The sequence below is a fragment of the Argiope bruennichi genome, chromosome 2 (assembly GCF_947563725.1).
Source record: "Argiope bruennichi chromosome 2, qqArgBrue1.1, whole genome shotgun sequence".
Taxonomy (NCBI): Eukaryota; Metazoa; Arthropoda; class Arachnida; order Araneae; family Araneidae; genus Argiope; species Argiope bruennichi.
This window is the reverse complement of record NC_079152.1, coordinates 134944009-134958988: the sequence shown is the minus strand read 5'-3', so window position 1 is coordinate 134958988 and position 14980 is coordinate 134944009. Positions and strand designations below refer to the sequence as shown.

General features: G+C 28.7%; 1 protein-coding gene across 1 annotated transcript in view; it reads right to left on the bottom strand.

The window, feature by feature from the left end:
* LOC129961960 (uncharacterized) overlaps positions 1 to 14980 on the bottom strand; it is a 291846-nt gene that overhangs the window by 38885 nt on the left and 237981 nt on the right. The window contains exon 3 of the mRNA XM_056075609.1: positions 5427 to 5610. Within this exon, the coding sequence (XP_055931584.1) occupies positions 5427 to 5610 (184 nt within the window). The remainder of the gene's footprint in view (positions 1 to 5426; positions 5611 to 14980) is intronic.

Here is a 14980-nt window from a genome sequence, read left to right as displayed (position 1 = left end):
CAAATAATTTCTGAAGGAATATTTTCTTAAATATTTGAACGATGAAAAGATAGGTAAAATCGCTACGAAATAATATAAAATCTTTACATCACAGAGCCCTTCGGAACCCACCGGGTTAATGACCTCTGCTCTAAGACTGGTTAATTCATAAATTATTTAGAAAAAAAGTATTGTTAAATAAGTCCTCCAGAACACGATCACACACTCTAAATTATAGTAATCACTTATATAAAACTATCTTTTATCTTAAAAAATCATTTTAAATCGAAGAAAATGCGAAACCTCAAACCTCATTCCCAATTATCCTAACCATTTTATAATATTTGATATCGTGCTCTATTTTTCATGTTTCCTATGCATTAGCACTGACGTTGCAATATCTGGTCAATTTAATATTTCTAATTTATTTTTAAGTAGAAAATGATCTAAAATTCATTGTATTTAACCTTTAAAATCTTTCCAATTTCTATACATTTTATTCCTTAATGGATAAAAGAAAAACGTTTTGTTTGAATATTTTTCATAAAATGGATAATTAGCTTTAAATTTTGGAGTTTTCTGGGAAAAAGATTTCAATTATTCATTTTTAAAAATTTAAATCTCAAAACTAGATTTTTATGGATTTGTTTTATAAATAACTTGCTTCTTGTACAGCCTCATATTACTTAAAAATCATTAAAGCAAAGAATCTTGAAGTCATCATAGATTTCTCAATATATAGCTTTTTTATTTTAATTATCGAATTCTACAGCATATAATTATAAACTCTTACATAATATCCTGAAATGTTAGAAATAGTATCATTCATTTATTAATTAAAAAGTGAAGTTTCTCATAAAATGAAATTTTAAATGCACTTTTATTAGTCAGCTGAAAAGTACATTTTCCATTTTAATTAATTGTTATTTATTATTTTTTATTTATGATATATATGTGATTTGCTTTTAGACTTGAATTTAATTTATAGTTTTCTTTTTGCATTTGTTATTATAATATCACTAAATCTTAAAATCAATTCTTCTCTTTTTTCACTACTAGGTGAGCTTCCTTTTATGGGATCTAAATTTAATTAAATTAATCGATTCACAGATAAATATGTACTAAAATATTAAAATAGCGAATTCTCATCAAATATAAAATTTTGCAATCAATTTTCCATTCACTTTCTCGGATGCAATTCAAAATTCTAGCATGCGAGGTAGTGAATGAAAAATTAATTATAGAATTCCATCTTTTCATATTTGAAATAAGGCAAACTAATTATTTTGATTCAATGTTTTAAGATTTTAGAAAATAAGAGTTTTCTGTCAACAACGAAAATTTTCTTTATTTAATTATATTTATATTTTTATATTTATTTTTATATATAATTTTTTAATCTTGGCTATATATTTTTAAAATCTTGGGAGCATTTTATTCCTGAAATTCTACGAATATACATGTGTTGTTATGATTTATCAGCTTTTGAACCAGATATGAAAAAAATAGAATAAACAAGTTCTGATAAATAAGTTAAAAAATTTGTAATCACCCATTCAATGCAAAATATCTTTTAATTTATCACTGTTGTAATTAGAATATTGTCATTTTAAGTTAAGCATTTTTTTAGAAAAGCACTGCTTGGAATTTTAAATTCTGTTTATAGTCACTTGCTATATTGTAAATAATTCAATATAATTACAATTAATGTTACTAATAAAGACATGAAATAGCACTTAATAGCGTATTGTAAAATGTAGCTATAAATTTTCCCGGTTATGATCTATTTTTTAAATACTATTTTCAGTTTCTAATTTTTATATTCAGTCTGAAATATATTTCATCTATTTTATGAATGTTAGATAAAAAAAATCCAGAAGATACTTTTCGATAATTCAGTCGATTGAAAGCCAGTACGAATTAAGCAATTCTCCTGCATCAAGAATATTTTGTACAGAGTTTACTAAGTTTTATTTCTTAAACAGTTGCGTTTTCAGAATTCCTAAATATTTCTAGTCAAGTCATTAACATGAAACTAAAAGCGATTTTTCCAAACATCACTCATCAAACAGAGCCAGAAAAGAATGAAAGGTTGTCAGATATTTGTTTCTCTCCACCTTTTTTGTAGATTTTACTATTTTTTTCTCAAAACCGCGTAATAAAGAAAGAAAAAAGTTATTTAACATAAAATATGTCTATCTATCTATCTGAAGGAATTTCGGAATTCTTCATGAATATCAATGACGGTTCTTCTATAAATATCATTTAACATTTTCTCCTTACTTTTCACACCATTTGACATGTTTCTTCTGAATTATTTTTTTTCATTATATATAGTTGTGTTATTTATATTTACCAACGCATTGTTCTATAAACTAAAGTCATTTATCATTTTGACAAACTTACTTGTTTACTTTTCTCTAGGTGATGCTTAGAAATACATATTTATGATTCAGTTTTAATTTATGTTTTGTATGATTTATGAAGGTTAACTATTTCTTTAAATAATATGTTTTATTCAGTCTATTTTTCTTTACATACATATCTAACATATTCGTGTGTTACAGAATTTATATTCGTGATTTTTTCTTGTGTATTTGTTTTTGTTTATTGAGACTGTTGTATAAAGCAGATATTCTTCTCAGTACATTATTTTATTTACTTTCTTTATAGTATTACTATAACATAATAAATAGGAATAACACTCGTATTTTTAAATTTCAGATAGAACTGAAAAAAAGTCAATCAGATTTTCTGATGAGACAAGATAGCACATTAAATTACCAATTGTACAGAAGAATCAGACAATCATTTAAATTCCATTGATATATATATATATATCTATAATCTTTAAAAGGCTGCCTTTATTTAAAAAGTATTGAAATAGATCGCATGTACAAAAAAATTGTTTAAAAGACACAACTTTGCAGAATTGTCAAAAAATACTTTATTATGTTTCTGCACTTTTGATAATCTTCTGTAATCTGTATATTATATTGGAAAATTGCCGTGACTCGTTTAAACACAAGCTACAGATGGTGAAATAGTCTTAATAAAAAGAAAAATGACTTTTAATATTTCAGAAATTTTTGCAGATAGATGCATGAAACTTTGTATCTTTATATGAATATTTTTCTCATTGTCACTTTATTTTGCTACGGTGTCCGCTTAAAATTTTTTTGTAAATTTTTATATTTACTTTTTATAGAAGCTAAAATGTTTTCATACATCCACGTACTTTTTTTATGAAACCTTGTGATTGGAAATATATGTCTAATTGCAATATTTAAGGAAATAAATGCGTGTCCCACTGTTTTCTGGAACGCCTTATGTAAATGTAACAAAATACGAAGAAAAAAAGAGAGAGAGAAAGTAGAAGTAAAAAAATAATAGCAAAATTTAAAAAAAATTAAGGGAAAACCGTTAGGAAAACAGAGAAAAGAAGGGAGGAAAAAACACCTAAAGCATATAAAAAAGAAGAAAATGTATAAAATATTTGGAAATCGAATGCAATTCAAGAAACGTTGTGGAAATGAATAATAAAACTATAGAAAGTGTGAAAATAGAATGTGAAACATGATAGTCAATGCATTGATTTCTCATCTAGAAATGAAATCAATAAGAATCACTAAGAGAACTTTAGCATTCTTTGCAAATAGTTTCGAACATTTAAGGAAAAAGATACTTGTTCACTTCAAATTTTATAGTAGAAACGTAGAAGGATGGAAAAGGCGATGAAAGGTTAAGATAAAAATTTTAAAGAAACATACATAAGACATCAAGACAAATTAAATATGGGAATATATTAGAGATAAAAAATGCAGAAATGAGAAAGGAAGAGCATATAACAAGGAAAAATGCACATTGTCATTTTCTTTGCGAGACAAAAAGATTGTATATGAGGTAACGAGACTTTAGAAGGGGAGGGGTGTTTTAGGGGATTCCCAAGTGAGGTCAAAGAACTTTTCTGTGTTTGCGAAGAATACAGGAATATAAATATTATATCTGAAATATACAGCCATGTTTTTTACATTCTGTTATAATTTTAATTCCGCCTTTACTGTTATTTTACGTGTTGTCTATACAAGAATTGAAGGGTCCCTTTGAACATAATTTAATAAAACTGAAAAAAAAAGTTCTTTTGGCGAGAGGAAAGGTTAGAATTGAATCCTTTCTGCGAAAAATGTTTAAGGTAAAATATATTCAATCTCATATAAGAGCAATGAATCATTTCTTTATCTTGGCGGTGGTAAGAACAGCGCAATTTAAACGTATGCTATGATATTCTTAAGGAGATTGAGACACTGACCTAGTATCTTAGAAGGAATGGTAGCCATTAGAAGTTTTTTTAATTCAGAAATTGTTCTCTGCGTTATAGCAACTTCATTCCATGTTCGAGCAATTTTCTGTCTACAACATCAAGAAAGGTAAACAGAGGAAAAAAAATCGTTTCTTCTGTGCCATTTTCATTATTAACTTAATAAAGGCTGAAGCTACTACGCAAAAATGCAACGGTAATTAGTCAATTTTTACAACGAGGTGTCACGTTTTTAGACTGAAAAAAAATGATGAGGGTGTTTATCGATTCTTAATTTATAAAGGATGACATCTATCAAAACAATATAAATACCAATATTGTTCGTTATAATGAGGCAAAAATTTATCTAATTCGAGTAACTCAATTACGAATTCTATCGAACACATATAGCATCACACCATTTGTTTTCTCATACATTTTCAACTATATATCATCATCTTCATTTTTAAAAACATTTACGTTGCATTTGTATAACATATTTTGTCTTGCTATATAGAGATATAATATTAACTAAAGAGGATTATTTTTCATCCACATTCATTGCATGTTTATTGTTTAGTTTAATTCCTTATATAAAAATTTAAGGGCAAAAAGACTAGTTACATCTAAAAAAATTGAAATTATCATTTTGCTAATATAATTTCTATATTCGATTATATTCTAAGATGGTTGTCTTGAAAATATATTTGTTCGGATTTTTATGCTTTTCGCAATAAAAAAAAAAATAACAAGCATGTATAAAATTAGCACTTTACAGAATATCACCTTTTTTTAAATATATATATATATATATATATATTATGAAGCCTGCTTTAGTTTAAATGAAAAGTCAGAACTATTACTTGCAGTATTGAATGTTATTATTTACTATTGATAATGCTAGAACTATTATTTGTAGTATTGCTCCTGCGTGAGTTGCCCACATTTTGTATAACGGGAAAGCGAAAAGTCAAATTCATCACTCAGTTTTAAATATTTATTTGCTGTAATATAATATTTTACTAAATTGTTTGTGATTAAAAATTTTTTCACTATTTCTCCATGCAATGAAGAATGAGCAACTTTGTAAAAGTGTAAACGAAACCGTCCCCCTCCCCCCTTGTCGTTCAGACTCAAATAAATATCTTACCTATCCAAAGTGAGAGATCCTATCTGGAAAGAGAGGAAAGTGATCTCGAGTCTCTCTCCCAGAGTACTTCCACCTCCGGCAACCAGATGGAGCTTGCATACGAAAGGCAAGTTTCGCTGAATGGGTTCCGTTATCCTCAGAGGGTATTTGGCCCCCACTTCACCCATCAGAGTCTGGTTGCAGTCTGGAAGAGAAAGAACAAGTGTTATTTTTGTTCTCGTTTTTGGGAGATTAATTTCCTCTTTTTGAAACTGTTTTCAAAATGGAAAGTTCCTTTTTTAGTCACAGGACTTGAATGAAATTTATAAAATATTAATAAAGGAGAAATTTACGGCCATTTCATTAGAAATGAAACATTTTGACATAAAAATTGATTTAGCATGAATATTTAAAATGCCATGCTTTTCTTAAAATGGTAGGTTAACAAAGGATTCACTGGTTATCGGACACTGTAAGATTTGCATGACTTCTGGCATCTTTCTTATTAAGTAAGGATCCACTTTGAATATTTAATAGTATGGCTCATTTTCTAAACAAATCTTTTCATTTTTCTAAAAAAAAATTATTAATTATTTTTTCTTTTTACATTCTGGTATTATAAATACTATGCATCCATTGTTACTAACAGACCATATACTTATTCAATTACACTGATAATGCCTACTAGTTTCTTTTCTCATTGTAATAGAATGCAATTTTTTTTTAAAATACTCAGTCTCTACTATACTTTCAAGCAACGTTTTACTCTTATTCACTATTCTATATTTTTTAACCTGTAGAATTTTATTTTCTGTTTAAATGTCATTCCAAAACATGGTTTTAATATAACAAACCGAATAAGTTTAAACTAAAAACAAATAAAATAAGTTTAAACTATAAACAACAAATAAAATAAGTTTAAACTATAATTACTTCAAAATCTTTTGCGAATCCTTTAAACTTTTATCCTTTTCAGTATTTAGACTTATTTTATTTTAGAAAATTTAGAATATTTTAATATTATTAGAAAATTTAGAATATTTTAATATTATTAGAAAATTTAGAATATTTTGCATGGTGTGTGCGTATCATATGGAATTCAAATTATATTTAACAAAAGTACTGATGGATTTTTTTTTCTAAATGTTAGCAAAACAATTATTGATTCAAAACATTTTTAGCGGATATAAAAACTTTGACGCACACAAATCAAATATTTCCCTTTTCAAATAAGTGAAGATTACAAGGGACAAGAAGATTACAAATAGATGTCATTAGATTAAAAAGCACAATTTATAAACTATCACAATTTTTTTACAGTTTTATTTTATTTGAGAATTCAGGTCTTAATATAAAATAGCATCCAGTATCTTTCATTTATTTTATCAGGTCCAGTAGAAAATTTCCTTTTTCATGTGAAGGTATCAAATGAAGAATGATATATTTATCTTCAGCAATATTTTTATAAAAAACTATCAAATTTCACAGTAAAACGATCGATAACGTAAAAGGATATCGACAAAATCTATCAAAGAAGTTTTTGTTGCTTTAAATAAATATAGAATTATTTACCAATAAAAAAAGCTATTGCAGGAATTCTGTATCTTGAATGAATAAGAATTCAAAGGAATGTTCAAACTTCCGATTTTAAAATTTAATCACATATTACTCTAAAATAGCGAAATCAAAAAAATGAACCATCAAATGTAATAATCAAGAAGAATTTTGTGAATATTTTTTCCTAGGTCATCTATATTAAAACGATTATACATAAAACACAACTCATTATTTGGTTATTTATCTACCAATGGGGCGTAGCTTCATTTTATATAACAAAATAAAAAGTTTTCAGTTGCTTCTTTAGGACACAAAATCTGTTTTGGTTACATTAATTGATTTATTTACTGACTAATAAATACATTTTTATAGGAATCTATAAATATTGTGTGCAGTTAATCTTATAGTAAAGAAGGAATTTTTTACAGATATTTCTAATGGATGCCAAGAAAGATGTTTCAATGATCTCCGAACTTGGTGTTCATTTAGAGACTTGGCGACGATTTCATGGGAAAAAAAGTAAATAAAATAGAGGCTCTCTAAAGCCCCAAAACCAAGTTGATAACTCTCTTAGGATCTGAAATTTGTCAAGGAAGCTATATAATCAAAGAACCACTCTATAGTCAGCCAGTCAAGTAAATTCAATCGTTGAAGTGTTGATCTTGAACTCCAATAATGGAGTTGCAATCTAATGGATATTCAGCTGTAGGGTTATTTAATTCGTATATTATTACTATCCTTACTATCCTATTATATCCTTACTATTATTTAATATCCTATATTCTGTGTTGTTGATTTCTGCAAGTACAGTCGTTGCGCATGCTTTGGTATTTACTATCTGCCTTTCTTATTATATTTAGAACAAATCAGCGTTATCCTTTACTAATTCAATTTTTCACTATACACCCAAGGGAGGATTTTCCGTAACCATATGAATTTAGATAACGTCTAGATATTTTAACTATCAGGGAACCCATTTTTACTAATAAGAAGAAGAAAAAAACTAACCTCAAAAATATTTTAAAAACTGATATATTTTAATAAAGTTATTAAAAAAAATATGAAATATAAAATTTATTATTTAAATTATTGTTTTAAAAAATTTTAAAATGCTATTGTATGTGATTTTATAAATGCTTCAATTTCTTTTTAAAACAAAACCGTTTCCAAACAAGAAGTTATTTACAAAATTTTAAATATAGCTATTTCGTGTCATTTATTCATTTGGTTCATTTATTTATTTGATCTTCTCTAATATATTGTATTCTGTTTCGAGAAAAATGCAAGTTTTGAATAAAAACTTCGTTTTAAAATTAGAATTTTAAATTAAATTAAGTTCAAGTTGACGATAAATAAATTTTAAATGGATATCGTATTACTCATTCTTTGAGATATCTATTGCTTATTAAATTACAAGTCTGTGAAATCATTTCAAATTTTTATATAAATAAAAAATAATTAATTTTACACAGCGCAGTGATTAATATTTGCATCACTAATGTTATTGCTTTTTGCAATCAAATGTTAGATGATTGAAATTCATTTCTTTCTGATCCAAAATACGAAAGGTTTAATTTCATTCAATTACTTTTGATAATTGAATTAATTTTGTAGCAGAATTGTTTACTCTCCTCATTCTTGAGGGGGAGATTTCTTAGAAATGTATTTAAATTAATTGTTTTAATTAAATATTTTTAATTAAAAATTTAGCTTATAATTGATTTTTAATTGTTTTATATATAATAAACTTCACCCTTAACTTCTTTTGTCAACTTTTATACAAAAATTAAAAAAATTAAAAAAAAAAAACATCTCATAAGGTTTTTTTAATATTATAATTCACAATTGTATTAAAAGGTTAAATTTCATAATTTATTTTTGAAACTACCGCATCTGTTTTGTGTCTTCCTTGAAAAGTGTTTTTTGTAGTTTCATGAGAGCTCACAATTTCTGTATAACCAGTTTATAGCAGTCAGGAAGTTTCACATATTCAATTTTCCCTTCTCCACCTTAGGCTACTCTTTCCTGAAGATAAGCTCTTAGTTTCTGGGAAGAAAAGTGTCAGTTTCGAACTCCAATTACACAGAAAAGACGTCGTGTAAGAAAATAAATCCGTGCTAAGTGTTCTTCCACTGATATGATGCAGAAATCTGCAGATAAAAGATATAGCTCAAATATCGTCCTTTTCCTCTAAGCATACCTCAAACTTAAAAGATCTCGTTGAAATTACCCTAGTGTTGCTACAAAATGAAATATAATCTATAAAACTAAACTAAAACCTTTATTTAACCTTTCGAGATGGAATGCAAATATAACTTAACCAGTGAAAGTGGTCTTCTGCAAACCTTCTCGTATTTTCTGTTATAATGACGTTGTATTCCTACCCGCATGGAACTGTGGAGCTTAGGCAAGACCATAAATGCCAAGAGTTTCAGATTTTTATTTTTAATCCCCCACATGAGGATTTGTATGCTTTTTGTCACAGAAAAAAATAGTAGTTATATATTAATGGCATGTTATTGGTGAAAAATAATTACGAAATAACGATCAATGGCTTGAATCCTACATTTTTACGGAATTAGGTGATTGGAATTAGGTGCGATTTTGGTGATTAAAATTCTTAGAATGTGGTTTATACAGAAATAGGAGAAAACCAAGTATACAATTTGGATGTCTTTCCCCCCCTCCTACTGCAACCAAAATTTGACACAATTACAATTACAGTTGGAAGATCTCATACCAAATTTTGTTTATTTTAATCATTGCGTTTCTTACACACATGAGGCAATAAAGACCGAGAGAGGTCAACCCCTTGATGGAGGTGTTTCCGTATTTGATGCAGGTCGGCAATGCGGATTCTACCCTGTAGACCAAATTTTATCTCTATGTTTTGTAATTATAGTGTCCCTTTGCATTCGTATAACCGTCCAGACAGATTTCTTCAAAATGGATTTTTTCCAAAATTTGAAAGAAATCTAAAAATGAGGCGTAATGTTCATATACCAAATTTCCTTCTTCTAGCTCAAAATATTTTGACTTATCCTGCTCACAGAAATAATCAAATATCTGTCAGCATGATAACTCAAATGGCGGCGATTGTTTTGGCACCATTCGGATTCAGAGAAATTCATGAACATATCGAGTTGGAATAGTTTGATGATTACAATACTTTCTTTTTCGTATGCGGAAAAAGTAATTAAACTAAATGCGTCCGTATATTTTACGAGTAATGACTTTAACATAAAATAAGCTTGATACATCAGAAATCGGCACAGAATCCTACATCCATTGATATCTTAAGCCTTTCTGTAAGATTTGCATTAGTTCAGGAAGAAGGATATTGAAATAATAAACAAAGAGATAAAGCTGTTTAATCTGTTGTGAATTTTAACCTTCAAACATATAGCTCATTTCAACCGAACTTTCTGCAACAGTGGAAATGCAAATATAAATATAATGAAACCAAGCGATTTCAATTTAACAACGTTCTTGAAATGTTCTTTAAGTCTTTTCGTGTTTATTCGTACGTTCAAAGAAAATTCCTAAAGATTCAAGAAGCGTGTTCTGCTCGTTCTAAGCTATAAAATTTTAGATCCACTCACATTTAATTTACGATGTTGAAGATTTAAGTAATCCTCAGCTGGAATACAGGTTTAAAATATTTCTGAGAAATTTCGGAATAAGCTCTGTTACGTAAACTGTAAGTTCTGGAGACTGATAATCCGTCGAAGGTGAAAAAAAAAAAAAAAAAAGCATCAGATGCTACTATATGAAATACGGTAAAAAGACTTCACCCTTTAATTAGCGTTTAGTCTTTTCACCTACTTCCCTAAGTTCCCTTTTGTATTTGCATTTGCATCCTACATCTTATTACGCTTTTTAACACGGAAGCATAGAGATATTTAATAAACAGGCGCTTTTGAAGTATCAGCTATTTTCTTGCGAAGTTGGATTTAACAGTATAATCCGTACATTCCCTATTCTCTGTCTGTTAGGGTGAAAGTCAATGTTATCAGTGCATGCCTTATTAAACTGCACGTCGATGCGGTGTTTAAGGAAAAACAGTTTGACAGAACTTGTTTTGGGTATTTGCAAAATTCCCTAATTATGAATGCAGGTAGCAACAAAATACATGTAACGTGCTGAAAACATTAAAATGGCTTGCTTTGAGTGTTTTGAAAGTTTCGATTGTTTAAAGAAGTGACATGAAATCTGCTATGGCTGGATCATATTCGAAATCTTAATTGTCCGTTTTAAAATACAACCGTAGATGCTATGACTTCCTATTTTATATCTTATGTTACTATTATTACCATTAGAATCTTACCGAAAAAGGATCTCAATAATATATTTTCCAAATGAAAGAGTTAAAATCAGTGCCTATTTAATCTTTCTTTGTTATTTTTAATCTTTAATCAGATTTGTATGAATTTACATTAAGGGATGATAAAAATTACTATAAATTAATAACCCTTTGCGAAATATTCATACATTCAACTTTTCCTTATGGTTTAATCTGTTTTGAATATTAGAAATTACATTTGAGTAAAGCGTATAAATGAAGTGGCAAACACGAAGTGTAAAATATTGTTGTGGCCATGTTTGCAATAATTGCATGCATTGCATGCATAATATAAACAACGATTTGATTATAAATTAATTGATTGATTGCAAATTGATTAATATTATGTGTTATTGTTGCTTATATTCAAAAGATCTGACATATGTCAGATCAGTTCCAGTAGGTTGTTGACCACCAAGAAATTTACAATAATAAGAGGATCGGATGTTAAGACTCCCATAGAAAGTTCGATGCAACCCATGATGTGATCCGGTGAAGCTGGATGGTTACAGCTTTTTTTACAAGTGGGATGGATTTTTCTACCACTTTCAAAACAAAGACACTTAAGGTAACCAGTTTTTAGTCTAGCCAGACCAGTCTGGGAGCCACGGCATCATTTGATTTCCAGCAGAGTGCCAGGGTATGTTCCCATGTACCATTGGTGCGCAGGTGGAATACGCCATATTAAATTGAGTCTAGATATTTCATTTGAATATAGTTCTTGATAAGAAAGCGAAGAGCCAGTGACCGGTTTATTTTCCCTACCCTCTTTGGCCAATCTAACAGCGACCTCATTACCACTAATGTTTAAGTGTGACGGGATCCATTGGATATGGATGTCGTACTTCTGAGGACATCGTAGTTCTCAGTTTGAGCAGAATAGATACGCTGTTTTCATCGCCCGCATACCACCAGCCACTAAGATGTTGCAGTGCACTGCGACTGTCTGATAAAACCCATAGTTCCCCAAAATCACAAGCACAAGATATGATAGCATCAAGCCCTACATTAATCGCAATTAACTCACTCCTATAGACAGAGCAAGTGTCAGGGTTGCGTTGCTTTACTGTAGTCTCAAGACAGTGGGTCCTACTATAAATACCACTGCCAATGCGATCTTCCGTATACTGTCATCAGTATGTGCATCAAAAGTGCAGGTCTATACTATCATCAGTATAGACCTGCACTTTTTGTTAATTTTATGTTTATGTGGCTAATTAAAACGTAACGATTAATGTAAACGATTAAGGACATTAATAATAATATTTGCATTATAAGATATTAAAATGAAATTGTTCTGAATTTTTTTTTTTTTTCGTATTCGAAATATGCAACAAAGAAAGCACCGTCATTTTCAAAAATGTTTTGATTCCAAATTTTGGTTAATTTCCATTCTTCAAACCTGGAATTATCTCCGGAATTATGTCTGCTCTTCTATAAATCATATTACAAAGATAACTGAAAAACTCTTTGAGCAAGAAGGTTGAAAATCGGATTTCAGTCTTTTCATAATTTTTTTTTTAGATTTTTATCAAATTTTAAACAAAATTTATGCCCAGGAAGATTGTTTGTTTGGCTGTCTATATGTATGTGAACCTGATAATAAGAAAACATAAAAAATTAGCTGGATAAAGTTTAGTACACAATTTTAACTTTTCGAGTGGGCACTCATATTAAATTTTTTATCAGTCAAATAATCATCTAATTGTCTTCATAATTGCATGAATTTAACAGCCACAATTAAAAACTCAAGGATTTAGATAAACAAAATATGGTATATAATATAGTAACACAAATTATTGCTCTGCGTCAAATTTTGATTTGAATCGGTCGACAAAAGAGCGTTCAAAAGCCATATTTTGTTTCCTTATCTATACTACGAAGCACAAAATTCTCATGTGTTTGAGAGATTACACACGTTCATTTACTTAACATTTTATGCAGTTTTCATAAGGAATATCTTTAGATTTAGACTTAGTGACTAAAATTAATTAAGTGATGAGATTTAAAACAGTTATTCCCTTAAAATAAAAAATAAAATGTATAAATCATTTACAGATCTGTGATATCTGTGTTAGTCAGTTAATTATATTAACGTCGCGTTTCTAAAGCAACACTAATGCAATTTTAGTACGGACCTCGTAATATCGTTCTGCGGTCATATGACGAGAATGATACCTGAGCTGGCATTTCCCTCTCCAAATTTCCACATCACACCAGCGGGAGGGCGTTTGGCCTCGACCCATTTAACGTGCACCGGACCCGCTTACACGACAGTTCTTCGGTGGATTCGTGTCTCGACCCTGAAATCCTCCGGTTCCGACGCCGAGATCTTACCTGCAGGTCACCTCGGCCCATGACACCTATGATATCTTTCTTGGAAAAAAAAGCAAAACTAAATGTCATTCTTCATTTTCAAAGTACCATGAATAGACAATGGATAATCCTGGGTAATCAATGCACCGCCAAGTCACACAATTATTATGTGGATGGGGCACACATAATTATTTACTACACCATTTTTAGGGTGTATGCGATAAGGTTTCAAAGATACAACTCTTGTTAGTTTATTTTTCCTTTTCTGTAATCATCATAAATAATATTTTTAAATTTATATATTTCAAAAGATTATTTAAGTAACATGACTTATGACAGTCAATCTTGCAGAATAATTATAATAAAACATAAAGGAGTTTTTGTTCTTACATTTCTGATATCTATGAATCATTCCATCTATGACATCTTTCTTGAAAGACAGCAGAATTAAATGCTACTCCCTATTTTAGTTCATTAATTATTGCTGTTCATCTCAATGAGAAAATAGCGTAGATAGCATAACCGCCAAGTTTAAATCAGTTATATAAATCTTTCAATGATCAGAAAATACGAAGCTAAATTCACTTGAGAATATATTTATGCTAGTATTTCTTAGAGTTGTTTGTCATTAGATTGTCAGTACTCCTGATGGTTCAAATTTTATTCATTAAAGTAATAATTTTTTGAGTTTTAAGATAATGCAAAAACCTTTTTGGAAAATTAATAATTTTTGAAGTCATCTATTCCCAGTAGGTAAGTCGTAGTAAGAATGTATAGTGATAATTAAGCCTATTTTCATTCACGATTATTAAACAGTCCGATTAAAGTCTATTTCTTATTTTCTTTTATATCTTCTGATTGAATGAAAAGGCGAGCAGCATTAATAATATAATACTTTTTTTTAATTAACGAAATGATGAAATAAGTGCAGCTGTGAATAAAGTAATCTGCTGAGACTTTCGTAGGTCTGTATGTTTCCATTTCATTGCTGCCATTGCACAATAAGTAATAAGAGCTATTTCTATCCCGCGTATTTTAGCGTTTTATATATATTCATGATACAGCTGTGGATGAGATATGCATTGTATAAATTTTTTAAATTAAATTTTAATCAAACAATGTGCTTTAACATTAACTGAGTGTATTATTGCAAAAGCCAGAGAAAAATCATATTCTTTGCTCCCTTAATTATTGCTATAAGCTTTATATCTACTGAGAAAAATGAAAATTGAAAACTTAAATAATTATAGTTGAATTATGTATTTAACACTTTCTTCAACATTTCCTATTTGAAATGTTTAAAGAAAGTTTTTTATGAGTTGTGTTTATATTGCGTCAGAAATGTAATAAATAAATTTAT